The sequence below is a fragment of the Anopheles marshallii genome, chromosome 2 (genome assembly GCF_943734725.1).
Source record: "Anopheles marshallii chromosome 2, idAnoMarsDA_429_01, whole genome shotgun sequence".
Taxonomy (NCBI): Eukaryota; Metazoa; Arthropoda; class Insecta; order Diptera; family Culicidae; genus Anopheles; species Anopheles marshallii.
Genome location: NC_071326.1, coordinates 7,366,244 through 7,383,069, shown reverse-complemented (window position 1 = coordinate 7,383,069; position 16,826 = coordinate 7,366,244). Strand labels below are relative to the sequence as shown.

The following is a 16,826-nucleotide window of genomic DNA, read 5'->3' as shown; positions in this document are numbered from 1 at the left end:
TGGCAGAATGTTCCTTCCAATGACGCATTTACTACGTGCCATCTACAAGTGCCAATAAATAATCGGTCGAATCATTATGCTTTGAGACTTTCCAGCGGCTGCTCAAACTGGCTTAATAATACATCTGCACTACTATAAAGGGGGACCCGGTCGTCTGTGGCCAGTATTTTATTAGTTGATGCTAAGGGAGTAATATGTTCTCCGTCCCCATATTCTAGCCGGTGGCCTCTCTAATGCTGACAATGCTGACTTTAGTCGGTGTACTTCGGGGCCGGGCTGCTGATGTTGGAATAGTCCCTGACCGGCGAGTAGAACTGTGGAGGGAAACGGGTCGGTGAATCAGTACGTTTGTTTACAATCGTGCAACAATACGGGTTCGATCTAATTATAAGTGGTTTTTCCAACAAAAATAGCCGCCCCTTCGGTCAGGGTCGGTCGAACGTTCGAATGCACCACATTTTATATAATGCAGAATCGGTCACCTTATGCTGCTTGTTTCTGAACTCCTCCCATGGCTCCGGGTTGTTCTTGCGGCTCCAGGTGACTTCGGGGCTGCGCAGCGCCAGACGGAGGGTGTAAAAGACGGCTCCAGCCGAACCCAGCGCAATACAGACGTACAGCGGGATCAGCTGCGAATGATAAGGCAAAATGTGAAACTCCAATTACAATGTTACCAAGCACAAACTGGCGACAATGGGTCGATTTTTCATCCCCAAGCCGATGGCTCCTGTCCAACAACACTGTGACGTAACCACGCAGAAATTGACAAATGGGTCCGGAATTTGCTCATCACACGCTTTTTCATACGTACCGCTGGGTTTTTCTTCAAACTAGCCATCGTCAGTCCCTGCATCTTGGTAGAATTTAGCTTTTCGTGTCCTTTGTAGCAAAAAAAGCGTTCGCAGAAATGTATGTCCGACACACACTCGCTGGGAAAAATGGAACTTCTGATGGCGATAAAAAAATCTGTACGTCAAGTAGGCCCTCGTTTGACAGTGGAATAGTTTTGATTTGGTGCGATAGAGGGACATATTAAGGCGGTGTTCTACTATTGGTACGGCAGGGATTATTGTATTGCGAATGTTTATTTTAATTAATTGGTGTTATCTTAATTGGCTTCTTATCGTACTTTTTTGCAGAACCCCGTTTGTGCCAAACCGGTTTGATGCGTTTTGCACGGTTTCGGTCGAGTGTGGGTTATCGCGAGAGATTAGCGAAAATATTTGCAACTCAAGATAACAAACACAAAGCGCATGGTGCATACACGTTGCGATTTCACGGGGAAGCATATCTTGCGCTTTTTGGAGAATTTTTAAAAGTTTAAAACATTTATGCAATTGAAGCTGTGCATAAAAATAAACTTTACTCTGGTAATTTAGTATTTTTAAAACGATTTTGAATATTGTAGCTAAATTAGAAATTAGACAATTAATCGTATTTAATTTGCTTAGTTGGTGTATAATAAATTAAAAAGCTGTAAATTGTTGTTAAAAAGGCAAAATCCTGTATTTTCAGCTAACCGTCGGTATAATCTCTCGTTTGAAATTTCAGAGCTTGCTGTTATCGTTCGGCTTTGCTAGCGTATGGGAAAAGAACTGTCAAACGCGTAAACATTGCCGCAGTATGTTGTTGCGAGTGATAAAGCAGAAGTTGGCTCTTTTTGCGAGGATTGTAAGTTGTTATGCAGTTTTCTAGAAAGTTCAGTTATACAATCTATTTTCTCATATTTTAGCACGCATCTAGCTGCAGTTTCCGACCCGTAACCAAGGTACATTTTCGCGAAATGAAATATCTTAACCAGCAAGAAGCGATAAGCGTTGATGAGGAGCTGTTCAACGAATACAAGTTTAGTGTTGATCAGCTGATGGAATTGGCGGGCCTTAGCTGTGCGCACGCCATCGCCGATGCATACACTCCCGATAGGTATAAAACGAGAACTATTTTGCAAGTAATGTTTTGCTTCTAAACATGCCGGGTTGCTTGCATTGCAGTCTGAGGACGAACAAAGTGCTAATCTGTTGTGGGCCAGGCAATAATGGAGGTGATGGATTGGTGGTGGCCCGACATCTCTCGTTGATGAACTACGAACCGTACGTTTACTATCCGAAGCGAACTGACAAGGATCTGTTCAAAAACCTTCAGCATCAAGCAGAGTGCATGGGAATTGCCGTAACAGTAGACTGTCCTGTCTCCGCATCAGCGGTAGACTCGGAGTTTGGACTGATAGTGGATGCTCTGTTTGGGTTTAGCTTTAAAGTACCCGTACGGGAAGCATTCCGTCCAATAATGGAGGTATTGCAGAAGACAACGCTGCCCATCGTGAGTGTAGACATACCGAGCGGATGGGATGTAGAACTGGGACCACAATCGGACTGTGATATTAAACCGGACTGTCTTATTTCACTAACTGCACCGAAACTATGTGCGAAACATTTGGCAAATGCAAAGCACTACCTTGGCGGACGCTTTGTTCCTAAAAAGCTGGAGGAAAAATACTCGATGAGTTTGCCCCAGTACAAGGGACGGGATCTTTTCGTTCGGTTAAGTTAAACAACAAGTCGTTATAATCGAAAGGTGAATGGCTTGTATTTAAAACTCCGGTAAATAAAATATCAATCAACATGTTCTAAAATCTGTCAGAACTCCTCCCAACACTGTTCACTTTTGAAATGATCGCCAACCGCTTTTGTACACCAGTTCCGCGGCCCGTCGTGGTCTGAAGTATGTCATCGCAACGTCTTCGATCTTCGGAAAGGGATTACTGTTGGTGCTTTTGCTCAGGAAATCACCTTTACGCTGGTTCTGCTCGTCCGCTGCCAGTGCGTTGGCGTCTCGCTGGAACTCGGGCAATTTGGCAAGTATCATCGTGGAGCTGCGCTCTAGTCGTCCCGGTGCGGTTAGGGACGTTTGACTTTCACGCCCGTTAAGTTTCCCGGGTGAAGTCACCTCCGGTGGTGGCGGTGGTGATGTTTCGGCCGGTGGTAAGCGCAACCTTAAAAGCGTATCGTCCGGTAAGCGCCACTTGCGCAAATCATCATTCCATTCCGACTCCTTTTCCAGACACTCCAAATTCCAGTACCGTCCATCTTTGCGCAGGACGGGCATCGCCTTCTGGAACACCGTTTCGTAGAATAGAATCTTCTTCTCCAGCAGTCTTATCGTCGCAAGGTAGTCGTCCCGTTCGCGTTGAAACTCGCCCTGAATGTCGGACACTTCTTGCTCGAAGAATTTGTTACGCTTTCGAAGTGCCCGAATCTGTTCGTAGCGTACTTTCAAATCCTGCTGTATGTCCGAGTAGTGTCCCTGTAGTAAATCCCTGTCCGCTGGCTGCTCGATTCGGCCAAGCGCTTGCGCAAGGGCGTTGATCCGTTTCTCCGACGCGAGCTTATTTCGGTAGCGTTTCTCCTTCAGCTGGATGTCGTTCGCACGCTCGCCACCGATCAGTGCGTCCTTGATCTGTTTGATGCGATCGTAAATTTCTTTGCGATCCCGACCGGCCAGACTCGTGTTTGGGAGATCCTTTTCGCCGTCGGAAAGCTTTTTCGCCGCGAGCAGTTGCATTTGCTGTTCGTAGTACGCTTTTATCTTTTCAATATCCTTAACGAGCTCCTGTTTGGCGATCTTCTGCTGTTCGTACTCCCGGCGAAGGTGCATCACCTCCTGATCGTACTGTGTTTTAAGAGCTTGCTTTTCCACATCCAGACTGCTCGTCTCGCGATCGTGCCCGTTAGTGTGGGCGAGTTGCAAAGGAGTTTCGCCTCCTTTCAACAGTTCCTTAAGACGAAGAATTTCCTGCTGATATTCGCGCAACATCGTATCCTTCGGATCCTCGTTGACGCGCGGTTTGTTGGCAATGTTTTTCGCCCTGCTAGCGTACCGTAGCGTGGAAAGCGTTTCATCGTAATTGTAACCCGCCGGTGAAATGCATGCAATCATCAGTGTTTTAGTGTTGCCGCCCAACGAGTCCTGCAGCAGTCTGGTGAGCTTCGAATCGCGGTACGGAATGTGTCGGGTTTTGCCGTCCACGAGCGCGGATATGACATTGCCGAGCGCGGACAGCGAGAGATTAATTTTCGTTGCCTCCTTTAGCCTTTCGCCCGTAGCTCCGGTTTTACTTTGTCGCTCGGAACCGGCCAAATCTACCAGGTTCAGCTTGCCACGTTTGATCGCCGCTCCGTCACCGTCCACGCTGGTAGACATTTGCTCCAAACTTATGCTGAAGATCGAGTGCGATCGGGAACTTTCGATGTTCATAAGCGTTGCACCGACCATACGATTCTTGGCGCCTAGCTCCAACAGTTCGATGCATTCCTTCATCCCGTGCACGGTGTGCAGGGAAAGGTTTTGAACCGTGACCCCTTCGCCGGGTATTTCCTTGATCTGCAAACTACCCGCCGGTTGGGTTTGCGGCTGCAGCAGATCGCGTATCGTTTCGTTGTAGATCTCCAGATAGCTAACCAGCACCAGATACCGCAGCTCGTTGGCCAATGAGATCGCCTCGAAGATGTGCTCGAACGAACGTGGTATAATGCCAATGTTGTTGGCATTGTTTGGATCGGCCGCCGACAGATTGTAGGTGGTCCCCTGCATTGTGTGCGATTTACCGCAACCCGTTTGACCGTAGGCAAAGATTGTCGCATTGTAACCCTCAAGAACACTCTGAAGCATCGGTGGAATAGATGTTACGAATATTAAGGAACAGTTGTTCAAACCGATAAATAGTAAAGGCCTTTCTTGTTCCATTAAAACTTACCTCCACCAAAGAGTAACAAATGTCGCTGTAGATATTCTCCGTCGTCGCCGCATATCCGTAGGCGTTATCAAACTGAAACGATTTTTGCGGTGCATTCGCGTCATTCGGATTGTCCAGATTTACCAGTGCGTTATCGATCTGTATAACGTTCTGCAAGCAAAGAAAACAAACCGATTATAATTGCCCGCCCGGAACAGTTCCATGTTCCACCGGCTACCTTGCAGTTTGATTGCTGTTCGCGTTTGCTCATCGGTCGGCACCGTACGACCACTTTCACGTTTTCCGCCATGGTTGGTAGAATAGATAGACCAGTCTTTGCTGTGTTGGTGAATTATTAAGCAGGCAGCATCATATTTGGCTCCGTTTGACCAAACAGGGTACACGGAGCGGTTACACAGCACAGAGTTCACACACGGTCGTTAGTGGCAAACCGTTCAATTGTCCAGTAGAGCACGCCATTTCCAATGTTTGTTCCGTGCTGCGTGTCCTGTGTGTAGATGAATGCTTCTTTTTTTGTAAAGCCGTGTTTTGCTGTCCAGCGTGTGTGTGGACAAACTGCAACGCTTTATCGTGTTGCGTGCAAGCAAATGGTTTCTACTGAGTCGTTAGATTTAAATTTAAACTCATACCCAACACACGGCACAGGGTAATTCGCTCGTCGATTTGATACTTCTTGTTGAATTGTACACTTTATCACCTAGCTTTGTTTTATTGCGCTTGTCGTGCAGCTCGGCAGCGTAATTGTTTACCGGTTATGTTGTGATCAAATATTTGCTTGAATGCCGTTTGCTCAAATAAACAATGCCCTTTGCTGCTGCTTGATGGACGGTAGGCATCCATTATAGATATAGGTCAAGGTTGAACGCAATGTTTCTACACAGAATGGATAAAACATGGTTTTAGATAGGGATATGCACATGTTTATAAAAAACGAAAGGTATTAGTAGCGATTATCATACATTTCGTATTGGTTTGCATGTAGAAAAGCTCCTCGTAAGCTTTTACTAACACTCCGTTCCACGCGGTAGTGGAAAAGAAGGATATCAATCATTAAAACTCAATCCATCTGACCGCGGTCACGCGATTTTAGACGAGCAAACCGTGGACTTTTCCGATGACTAAGTAGCGGACTTGCCATTGACCTTGAACCAACGTAAAGTACACTATGAACATGTTTGGAACGCAAAAACTCTCGTCGGACGACCATTTGCAAAAGCGGATTCAAGTTTGCAAAATGGACAGCTAAACATCGGAACCCGGTGCTACGTGTTGGAATTCTCCAGTTTTTTGTCCATACTTTCCCACCTAGTCTCCAGAACGTTCGAATGCAGATGCTAGTGGACTGATAATATGCATGCGGCAATTGTTATGGGGCGGTAAATTATAAATCAGCCGCGATGATCATCAGTCATTATTATTTCCTGCTATCCTAACGGCCGTATAACGAACACATTGTCGACCTCCGGTTTGTTATGGTGTCCTCGTCACCAACGCGACAATGCTTCACAGTCACAATGGAGAAAAGGGATAGTTTTCAATCCTGGGGCAAAAAGCACATTTTCTCGCTTGAAACCACACACTTTGTGAATGCTTCATTCCTTGAGAGGGAAAGCATCTCCTAAACTAAGCAGGCTGGAAGCTTGCCACTAGTTTCGCTGGTTCGTTGAACCATTAACCGATCAACAGTTGGCGTGGATGAACTTTCACACGACGCTATATACGCACTTTCGGGTTCATTAATTCGCGCAATAATGAAGAGGCCGAGATGCCGGCACCTGCCGGAAACTGTATACCCGCTCCAACGTGCCTTGGACAACTGAAGTGTGGTGGGCCAGCTCAGGTGCCCTCGAGGTCCTTCCGGTTGGAAAGATCAAGTTGCGCATGTCTCGCGTTGTGGAATGTTTGGGAAGGTTGTGTAGCGGGAAACATTGTGATACATAACCGTGTTTTTTTTACTCTGTATTGTTCGTGCTGTTGCTGAACGGTTCACGTTGCTCAACACACGTGTTCGGCAGCGTTGTCCTGGCAGCCGGGTTCGATCCGGTTATGGAATACATTAAATTGTTTATGTTTTTGTTTGTGTGATTGTGGGTACTTGTTGAGAATTGCTACTCTGAAAATGAATTCTATATCAATTCAATTTTAGTACGATTTTGCCAGATTTTCGTCGTACAATTGTAACCACCCTGTGGGTCAATTAACTTTGGACTCTTCGCAACGTTTGTTTATCTCGCTTACGTTCACGGGAGATTACGAAGCGGCGTAGAACGGCAAGCTGACAGTAGGAGGTTTTGGGCCGTAGCCGTACAGTTTAGTTGTCGAATTACATCAGCTGTGAAGGTCGTGATACAGTGTAAGCTTTTCAAGTTTTAATACAATTTGACTTTATTGAAGTTTAAATTCTTCAATTCACTCGCCTAGACAAGATTTGAAGTGTAGCGATGCGAATTCAAAGGAGGACTTGGAGGTTTGGTAGAAGTGTTTAAAAAGATCAAAGTAGTGCTTTGTTTTTTATCTGAGTTGCTGTGGTAAATGTTCGTAGCTGGTGCTAGTGAGCAACGTTGGACAGCACAAACCATCCATAGTCGTTGCTCTATAGATTCATTGAATAATGGTACAAGTTTTTTCTTTTTTCTTTTTAGAAATGAATATGGCACGCAGACTCGATGTTATTATATTCGGTGCGAGTGGATTTACTGGAAAGTATGCCGTGCTCGAGAGTATCAAACTGTTGGCCAATATGAAATGGGGCATCGCTGGTCGAAGCCAAAATAAGCTACAGGACATACTGAAGGAAATAGGCGATAAGGCCAAGACGGATCTATCACACGTACCGATTGTGCTGGCCGATGTGGACAACCAGGACTCGCTGCACAATATGGCGCGAGACTGCCGTGTAGTGGTCAACTGCTGCGGCCCGTACCGGCTGTACGGTGAACCGGTGCTAAAGGCATGCCTTGCTGAGCGTACGCATCATGTCGATGTGAGCGGTGAACCACAATTTCTTGAAGGTATGCAGCTAAAGTATCACGAAGCGGCTAAGGAGAAAGGCATCTACCTTATCTCGGCCTGTGGATTCGATAGCATTCCGGCCGACATGGGGACGGTGTTTTTGGAGCAACAGTTCGATGGTGTCGTTAATTCTGTGGAGAGCTACATTGTTTCCAAGCAGAAGGGTCGGCGCGAACTGGGTGCCATCCATTATGGTACGTGGGCATCAGCGGTGCATGCCATCGCTAATATGCACGAGGTGGGTGAAATTCGTCGGAAACTGTTCGCAAAGAAAATGCCCGATGTCAAACCAAAGCTTGCGGAGCGGCCAGTTCTGCACCGGTCGGAAAACGGGAACAAGTGGTCGCTACCGTTCCAAGGAGCTGATCGTTCGTGCGTCGCCCGTACGCAGCGGTTTTTCTATGAGACGGAAAACAAACGTCCCCTGCAGATGAGGGCGTACATATCGTTTGGGTAGGAGACATTTACATCAATGATGAATATCAAATATTCAATTGTTTGTTTGGATGTTACAGCGGATTTGCAGAAGTATTGGCTGTATCGTTTGTGGGAGCTATCTTTTGGTTGATGGTGAAGACCAATTTCGGCAGACAGATGTTGCTTAATCATCCCAAACTGTTCTCCTTGGGATTGGTTTCTCATCAGGGCCCCAGCGACGAAGCGATGAACAACACCCAATTTGCGCTTTACTTTGAGGGCAGAGGATGGGAAGAAAAGCTAGCCAGTCCGGAGGATAAGTATACCACACCTCCGAATAAGGTCATTCGTACGAAGGTCGCCGGAACTAATCCGGGATATGGGGCCACGTGTGTTGCGCTAGTACTTTGTGCCCGTACAATCCTACAGGAAGGCGACAAAATGCCGGGAAGGTAAGGGTGATTGCTCACAATTGCTTACAATTGCTTTGAGTGTAATAATTCTCGTATTTCCAGAGGCGGTTACCTAACTCCGGGGGCAGCATTTGCAAAGACGAATCTGATCAACGAACTTTGCCAGAATGGATTCGCATTTGAAGTGCTGTCGACGGCCAAATTGTGAACATTTAATGTACCAGGCTTAAGGGTTCGTTTTGCAATGTAGGCATTTAAAAATGGGACAACATTTTATCTCACTGGGTGGGATAAAGGCTAAAGGCTTAAAAGTAAATAATTGTGGTTTGGTGTAATAAAATGTACCTGTAAAAAGAAAATGTTGTTGTAAGCACTTTTCAATCAAGCCATCGATGCTCGCGGTCGAAATGAAACGTCAAACAGGCGAATGTCAAAATTGTTTGTGTACAGTTTGCCGCGCGGTTTGATGAAGTGCAGTGGATTTCCTTGGGAATTAAGTGCAAAATCATTATTTTTGTGGTGCACGTATTGTGGATAGCTGTAGAAACACTAGTTCTTTGGTATTGGTTCAAAAACTTGTTGCATGTAAGTAGATTTTGTCCGTTTTATTGCTCAATTTTGAACACCCCATTTTCAACTCTTGATTGTAAACGTATCTTCTTGCAGCACGCGCACGCAAAAGCTCCAAGGATACTGCGGTTGTGTGTTTACCGGCAGTAAACACAGCCACAAAACGCAAACGGAATCAGAGTAGTCTTGCTCTTTGTAGAATCAACACATCCCACAGTATCTGCAAAATGAAGATTGAAGAAGTGAAAAGTACGGTGAAAACCCAGCGAATTGCTGCTCACAGTCACGTGAAGGGGCTGGGACTGGATGAGGCAGGAGTCCCTCTGCAGATGGCATCCGGTTTGGTCGGACAAAAGGATGCCCGTGAAGCAGCCGGCGTTGTGGTGGATTTGATAAAGTCAAAGAAAATGTCCGGTCGAGCGCTGCTGCTCGCAGGGCCACCGGGTACCGGCAAAACGGCTATTGCCCTTGCTATTGCACAGGAGCTCGGCAACAAGGTACCGTTCTGTCCGATGGTCGGTTCGGAAGTGTTTAGCAGCGAGATCAAAAAGACGGAAGTGTTGATGGAAAACTTCCGCCGCTCGATTGGGTTGCGTATTCGCGAAACGAAGGAAGTTTACGAAGGGGAAGTTACGGAGCTGACACCGGTCGAGACGGAAAATCCAATGGGAGGGTATGGCAAGACGATTAGCAACGTGGTGATTGGACTGAAGACGGCCAAAGGCACCAAACAGCTAAAGCTCGACCCGAGCATCTACGAAACGTTGCAGCGGGAGAAGGTCGAAGTTGGCGATGTGATTTACATCGAAGCAAACAGTGGCGCAGTGAAGCGTCAGGGTCGCAGCGACAACTTCGCCACCGAGTTCGATCTGGAAACGGAGGAGTATGTGCCGCTGCCGAAAGGTGAGGTGCACAAGAAGAAGGAAGTGGTGCAAGACGTGACGCTGCACGATCTGGATGCGGCCAATGCACGGCCCCAGGGCGGCCAGGATGTGCTTTCGATCGTGGGTCAAATGATGAAACCGAAGAAGACGGAAATCACGGACAAGCTGCGCACGGAGATCAACAAGATCGTGAACAAATACATCGACCAGGGCATAGCGGAACTCGTTCCGGGTGTGCTGTTCATCGACGAGGTACACATGCTCGATCTGGAGTGTTTCACGTACTTGCACAAATCTCTCGAATCGGCCATCGCTCCGATCGTCATCTTTGCCACGAACCGGGGCCGTTGCGTGATACGCGGTACGGACGACATCGTTTCTCCGCACGGCATTCCGCTGGATTTGTTGGATCGCTTGCTGATCGTGCGCACGAAACCATACAATATTGGCGAGATGGAACAAATTATACGTCTGCGGGCACAAACCGAGGGTTTGAATGTGGAGGACACTGCCATACAGGCGCTCAGTGAAATCGGTTCGAATACGACGCTCCGGTACGCGGTGCAGCTGCTGACTCCGGCCAACCAGACGAGCAAGGTTAATGGGCGTACGCAGATCACCAAAGACGACATTATGGACGTACATTCCCTGTTTTTGGATGCGAAGCGATCGGCCAAATTTTTGCAGGAGGAAAACACGAAATACATGTTGTAAGCAGCAGACTCTGGACGAAGGCGTGAAAACTCTCTTTGACATTCAGATCACTAATGTAAAGCGTAAATAAAACAAACTCCATGTTCCGTACAAAGTAAAATAAGTTTAATGCTTGCGTTTGTTAGGGAAGAACGGATTCCAGTTGCAGGTTGTTACTCATAATCCGGCACCATTGGGGGACAGGTGCAGACCAGATGCTTATCACCGTACAGATCATCAATGCGTCCGACCGTGGGCCAAATTTTCGTTTCCGGTTTTACGAAAGGCTGGAAGGAGAGGATCGAGATCATTAGAATCGTGGCTGAGAGAGCGCGTTTGGGTGGAGGGGGGTTTACTTACCGCCGGGAACGCTCCCAGTTCACGTGGATACGGTCGGTTCCATTCGGACGAGATGGTTTGCTTCTGTGTGTGGGGTGCCATCTTGAGCGGGTTCACCCGGATGTCTAACCGGCCTTCCTCGATGTCTTGAATTTCTTTGCGAATCGTGATCATCGCCTCACAGAACCGGTCCAGCTCTTCCTTGTCCTCGGATTCCGTCGGTTCTACCATGAGCGTGCCGGCAACGGGCCAGGACATGGTCGGTGCATGGAACCCATAATCCATGAGCCGTTTCGCAATGTCCACGGCCTCCACGTTGGCGGTCTTTTTGAAGTCTCGCACATCTATGATGAACTCGTGCGCCACCAGTCCCGTCGTCGGATCGGTGTAGAGCGTTTTGTAGTGATTCTCGAGCCGTTTGGACATGTAGTTTGCGTTCAGGATGGCAACCTGGGTCGCTCGGCGTAACCCCCGACCGCCCATCAGCTTGATGTACGACCAGGAGATTGGCAGGATGGCAGACGAACCGTACGGTGCGGCACTGACCACACCGAAGCTTTTGCCATCGCTCTCCGGATGCGGATCGATCACGGGATGTGTGGGAAGGAATGGTGCCAGATGGGATTTCACACCGATCGGACCCATGCCCGGACCGCCACCGCCGTGCGGAATGCAGAACGTCTTGTGCAGGTTCAGATGGGACACGTCGCTGCCGAAGTCACCCGGTCGACACAGCCCCACCTGAGCGTTCATGTTCGCACCGTCCAGATACACCTGGCCACCGTGCTTGTGCACCAGCTCGCACACCTCCACCACATTGTCCTCGAAGATTCCGTTCGTGGACGGGTAGGTGAGCATCAGACAGGACAGGTTCTCCGAATGCTGTTCCACCTTCTCCTTCAGATGCTCCATATCGATCACACCGGTCGCACTGTTCACGCGGATCGCTTCCACCTTCATGCCGGCCATCTGGGCCGAGGCGGGGTTGGTGCCGTGCGCACTGATCGGGATCAGACAGATCGTGCGCCGCTGTTCGCCGCGCGACATGTGATAGCTGCGGATGGCGCGCAACCCAGCGTACTCACCCTGCGCGCCACTGTTCGGCTGGAACGAGATCTTATCGTACCCGGTGATCTCGCACAGATCCTTCTCCAGCTCGGCAAACATCTGCATGTATCCCTGGGCCTGTTCGCGCGGCGCGAACGGATGTATTTCGGTGAACTTCGGGAAGGAGCACGGAATCATTTCCGTCGTCGAGTTGAGCTTCATCGTGCACGACCCGAGCGGAATCATGGAGTGCACGAGCGAGATGTCCTTGTTCTCCAGCTGCTTCATGTACCGCACCATACGGGACTCGCTGTGATGCTTGTTGAAGATCGGATGCGTCAGGAAGGGCGAAGTGCGGCGGAACTGTGTGTTGTGAATCGTACGACCGGTGGCCTGTGGATCTGCCACCGAGCTGTCAATGTCCGGGCAGCCAAACACCCACAGCAGATCGGCAATGTCCGACGTCTTGACCGTCTCGTCCATCGACACGCCGATCGAACCGTCCTCGAAGTAGCGCAGATTGATCTTCTTCTGCTCCGCGCGCGACTTTATCTCCGCCGTCGTCGTTCCGTTCGGGACGACGTGCAGCGTATCGAAGAACGCTTTGTTCAGCTGCTGATGGCCAGCCTTCTCAATGCCGGCGTTTAGCGCAAGCGCACAGTTGTGCACCCGATTGGCAATGTTCTTCAACCCTTCCGGACCGTGATAGATCGCGTACATTGCGGCCATGTTGGCGAGCAGGGCCTGTGCCGTGCAGATGTTGCTCGTCGCCTTGTCGCGGCGAATGTGCTGCTCGCGCGTTTGCAGCGCCAGCCGGTACGCATCCTCACCGTCCATGTCGCGCGTCACACCGATCATACGGCCCGGTATCAAACGCGTCAGCTTCTGCCGGCAGGCAAAGAACGCCGCGTGGGGACCGCCGTACCCTAGCGGGACGCCCAACCGCTGTGCCGACCCGATCGCAATGTCAGCTCCGAACTCGGCCGGTGGGCGTAGTAGCGTGAGCGCGAGCAGATCCGTTGCCACCACCACGAGCGTGCCGTTCTTCTTGCAGTCCTTCGACACCTGCTCGAAGTCCTGCACGTCACCGAATGTGTCCGGGTACTGCATCAGCACGCCCGAGATCTCGTGATCACCGAAGTCGATCTCCTTCACCGAACCGAACACCACCTCGATGCCGAACGCCTCCAGCCGGGTCTTTACCACCGCCACCGTTTGGGGGTGCAGCTTGCGCGACAGGAACACCTTGCGCCGTTTGTTGTGCCGGAAGCAGAGACTCATCGCTTCGGCAGCGGCCGTACCTTCGTCCAGCAGGGACGCGTTGGCGATCTCCAGCCCGGTCAGATCGGTCACGAGCGTCTGGAAGTTGAGCAACGACTCCAACCGGCCCTGGCTAATCTCGGGCTGGTACGGTGTGTACTGGGTCGTCCAGCCCGGATTTTCGAAGACGTTGCGCAATATTGGATGCGGCACCAGACAGTTGTGGTAGCCCATGCCGATGTACGAGCGCCAAACTTCATTCTTGTCACTAATTTGCTGGATTCGTTCGATCAGTTCGTGTTCGTCTGGTGTATGGTGTGAGGTGACAGCAAACATTAAGGGGTGAGAGAGAGAGAGAGGGAGAGAGAGAGAGAAAAGAAACAGAAGATTACAAACAAATAATCAAAACACACCCAAACCAACGGCAATGGGCAATCGTACAAGGCGTATTCACACTGATAAGCACTTATCGCCGAGGATGACCCAGGCATGCGTACAGCAATTCACCGGGACCGGACCGGGAACAGGTCAATCGGTTAGCGTGTTGTTATCGCTCTAGTTGTTACGCGTCTCGCCGTGGGTCGCCGTACAGCGAAAGGATTCTACGACACCACGTCATCATTTGCTACCAGTGCCCACTACCCGATCTACGCAGCATTCGTTCGCTTTCCCTTTTTTTCCGAACGGAGTAGAAACGGCACGGAGGGCCTTGAGCGCAAAACTTCGAGTCAGCAACTCGGGAATCGGGGACCGCCACAACCGTGTTGCCGATGATCTTTCGTGCGGCGGGGTTATCGCGTGAGACCGTACGTTGTAAAAGGCTCAGTGGAGGCGCGGTTTCAACATGTTGACATGTCCGTTTGAAGTTGTGAAATTGTGCGCCCCGGGGGCCTCCTCGGCGGTACTCCCCATATTCACCGGCAATACTCACTCATAGGATCCTCGATGTTGAGTATGCGCTTGAATTTGATCGCATCCGGCACGGCTTTCTCGGATAGTTCATCCAGCGACTGGGGAGGAGTAGCAAAATAGACATGAAAACCTCAGTGCACACGGCATTCTAACAGTCGCACGCTATCAGCTTCAGGGTGTAGTGAAATTGTGAAAGCGGTGCACCAGCCGATAATCACCTTGAATCCGATCGAGTTCAGCATGGTAACGACGTCAGTCTTGCGCGGACCGATGTGCCGCGAGGCAAAGTCCGGTTTGTTGGGAAACAGCTCCTCCACCGTTGCCAGATAGCGCTGGAACTGTAGATTGCTGTGCAGCGCGGCTGCCAACTGCCGGGGCGCAAGGCCAGCATCGTGGCGCGTTAGACCTGTGCGGCAGAGGGCCTGCAGTTGCCGCTTGCTCAGCATCATCGTACGTTGCATCGTGGATGGAATTGGTGTGAAGCTTTTGGGCAGCTTAAAGACGTGGTTTGTAATGATGCCTTCCGACGGATCACTGCTGCATCGCACAACGAAGATCACGGAGTTGGAAATTGGGGTAAGTCGTATCACTGTGCACGGCGGTAGGCTCGGTTTTGTTCAACTATTTTCGATGACTTCTCATCACAGGCACAGACACACGAACCAGTCGCTCCACTAAAACCAGGCCAGAGGACACACACTCCCGGTAGAGGAGCAGAAGAACCGCAAACGAACGAACTGAGCACGTAGCCGGCCTGAGCCGTTGTTTATATACTGACGATCGTCTTATCAACGGACATTCCTAGCGAGCGTCACGATCACCCTGCACGATCATCTCCGAATGATGATTCCGGCCGATGTTCGTGTAGGATGCTGCAGAAGTTTTTGGAACAACATTGGACAAACATTTTCGGCAATCACACCGAAGTTGATAAGTTCAATCATCCCCTGGCCGGATGATAGGTGACGTAGCAGTGAGATCACGTGACTTGATGCCGACAACCTAGACACCTAGCCAACTGTCGGAGTCCGGACAGTGGAGAGTCCTTCATAGCGTATGAGTTGCTGCCTCAGAAACTGAACTGTGTTTTTGGGTCGTCATGTTTGGTATGCGTTATATGAGATCCGGGGATGAAGTTACGGCTGAAGAAAGAAAAAAAGAAGTGCTTCGGATGTGGTCAACCCTTGATAACGTAGCGTAACGTGGGGTGAAGGTAGGTGGGTTGCAAAAAGGCGAGACAGATCAAACGGAACACGCACAACAGCTACTTCGTCATTTTGTGTATATTTTCTTCTAGTGGTACGTTTCCCGTCAATGAATGGTATGTTGTGGTGGCCCTCCTGCTCATCAGCACTTCCAGCGTGGTACAGTGACACCCGAACGCCACCAGCAGAACGTGGTGTACGTTTATTATCAATCCTACGTTATATTCGGTTCGCGTTAACCTGTGCTGTAAGTGTTGTTGCTTTTTTTCGTTCATTCGTTTGCGCCCGTAACACATACGCTTTTTTTCTCTCTCTCTCTCTCTTTTAGGGTAATATCAAATTCGACCCCCATTAACTTTACAATAAATCGAATATAATACAATTTAACGGCGGTGACGGCGGCGGTGGCAACACTTTGAGCCTAAATAACCGGGATTCGGGATAATGAAACGTTTCCCCCTCGTCGGAGCGTTCGAACGATCGGTAACAATAATGCGTTTGTTGGACCTGTCTTTTTTTTGTCTTTTGTCTTGCTATAATCGAACATGATGCGCTAAGATATAGAGAGCGAGCGAAAAGGGGTCAGGATAGTAGGCAGGAGGGTTTGGGAGGTTTAATTGTAACGGGCTGTTTAGTGAACGCGTATGAGTAACAACCAACGAACGCTTATAGAAGGAGAAAATGAAAGTGTGTAACGCATGCCTGACGCATCTCTTTTAACTTCGTTTTGATTACTTATTTCTTTTTACAGTAAGTAGAGCTACTAAAAACCGTCTTCTACACCCACTCAGCCACCTCAGGTGTGGTTTGGTTATGTCGTTTTCTACTTTTTTTTTGTTACTAACAACATCTGCTGCTGCGCTCACAGGAATCGATCATTGTCCCTAAGTAGTACCTGTATGTATCACTCAGCACAGTCAACGCGACACTTTCCACTCCTGAACGCGTACTCCCGTTTGACAGCCCGGCAGTACGGTGAGTCTGTGCCGTTCACCCTACAACAACAACCATTCTTATCTAATGTAGATAGTCGAAAGTAGTAGAGTTGCTGTAGCTGGAATTTGATGGTTTGTCATAATGTTGGTCATGATCCTCACTAAGCTGGTAGTAGGTTTAGATTGGGAGGCTCCAAATGACTAGGAGAAGCACTAGAGCACTAGCTGTCATCTTCGCGTCCACAATATCGAGAGGATGTAGTAAGGATGTAGCAAAGGCCCTATCGACATAGCGGGATTATCACTAGCAGCAGTACACAGTTAAGTTGCTTTCGTTGCTCCCCCGGTACGCAAGGTGCATTTTTGGGGCAGGAAATGAACGGTTC

General features: G+C 49.2%; 6 protein-coding genes across 6 annotated transcripts; 3 read left to right on the top strand and 3 right to left on the bottom strand.

The window, feature by feature from the left end:
• Positions 1-251: 251 nt before the first annotated feature.
• On the bottom strand, positions 252-853 carry LOC128719963 (cytochrome c oxidase subunit NDUFA4). Its single transcript, XM_053813605.1, has 3 exons — positions 812-853; positions 483-629; positions 252-314 (listed from the first exon to the last, which is right to left on the bottom strand). The coding sequence occupies exons 1-3, from the start codon at positions 851-853 to the stop codon at positions 252-254; spliced, it is 252 nt and encodes an 83-aa protein (XP_053669580.1).
• Positions 854-1,762: 909 nt separating this feature from the next.
• Positions 1,763-2,550, top strand: LOC128719854 (NAD(P)H-hydrate epimerase). The gene is made up of 2 exons (XM_053813492.1): positions 1,763-1,923; positions 1,998-2,550. The coding sequence occupies exons 1-2, from the start codon at positions 1,784-1,786 to the stop codon at positions 2,548-2,550; spliced, it is 693 nt and encodes a 230-aa protein (XP_053669467.1). The 5' UTR covers positions 1,763-1,783.
• A 108-nt stretch (positions 2,551-2,658) lies between these two features.
• Positions 2,659-5,042, bottom strand: LOC128707125 (osmotic avoidance abnormal protein 3). Its single transcript, XM_053802072.1, has 3 exons — positions 4,971-5,042; positions 4,754-4,903; positions 2,659-4,659 (listed from the first exon to the last, which is right to left on the bottom strand). Exons 1-3 carry the CDS (start codon positions 5,040-5,042, stop codon positions 2,659-2,661), a joined length of 2,223 nt encoding a protein of 740 aa, XP_053658047.1.
• A 2,355-nt stretch (positions 5,043-7,397) lies between these two features.
• Positions 7,398-8,803, top strand: LOC128707547 (saccharopine dehydrogenase-like oxidoreductase). The gene is made up of 3 exons (XM_053802504.1): positions 7,398-8,218; positions 8,281-8,634; positions 8,698-8,803. The coding sequence occupies exons 1-3, from the start codon at positions 7,398-7,400 to the stop codon at positions 8,801-8,803; spliced, it is 1,281 nt and encodes a 426-aa protein (XP_053658479.1).
• Positions 8,804-9,392: 589 nt separating this feature from the next.
• LOC128707256 (ruvB-like helicase 1) lies at positions 9,393-10,763 on the top strand. Its single transcript, XM_053802208.1, has one exon. The coding sequence runs from the start codon at positions 9,393-9,395 to the stop codon at positions 10,761-10,763; it is 1,371 nt and encodes a 456-aa protein (XP_053658183.1).
• A 152-nt stretch (positions 10,764-10,915) lies between these two features.
• LOC128709865 (glycine dehydrogenase (decarboxylating), mitochondrial) lies at positions 10,916-14,749 on the bottom strand. Its single transcript, XM_053804890.1, has 4 exons — positions 14,519-14,749; positions 14,320-14,398; positions 11,103-13,693; positions 10,916-11,029 (listed from the first exon to the last, which is right to left on the bottom strand). The coding sequence occupies exons 1-4, from the start codon at positions 14,747-14,749 to the stop codon at positions 10,916-10,918; spliced, it is 3,015 nt and encodes a 1,004-aa protein (XP_053660865.1).
• Between the last annotated feature and the right edge of the window lie 2,077 nt (positions 14,750-16,826).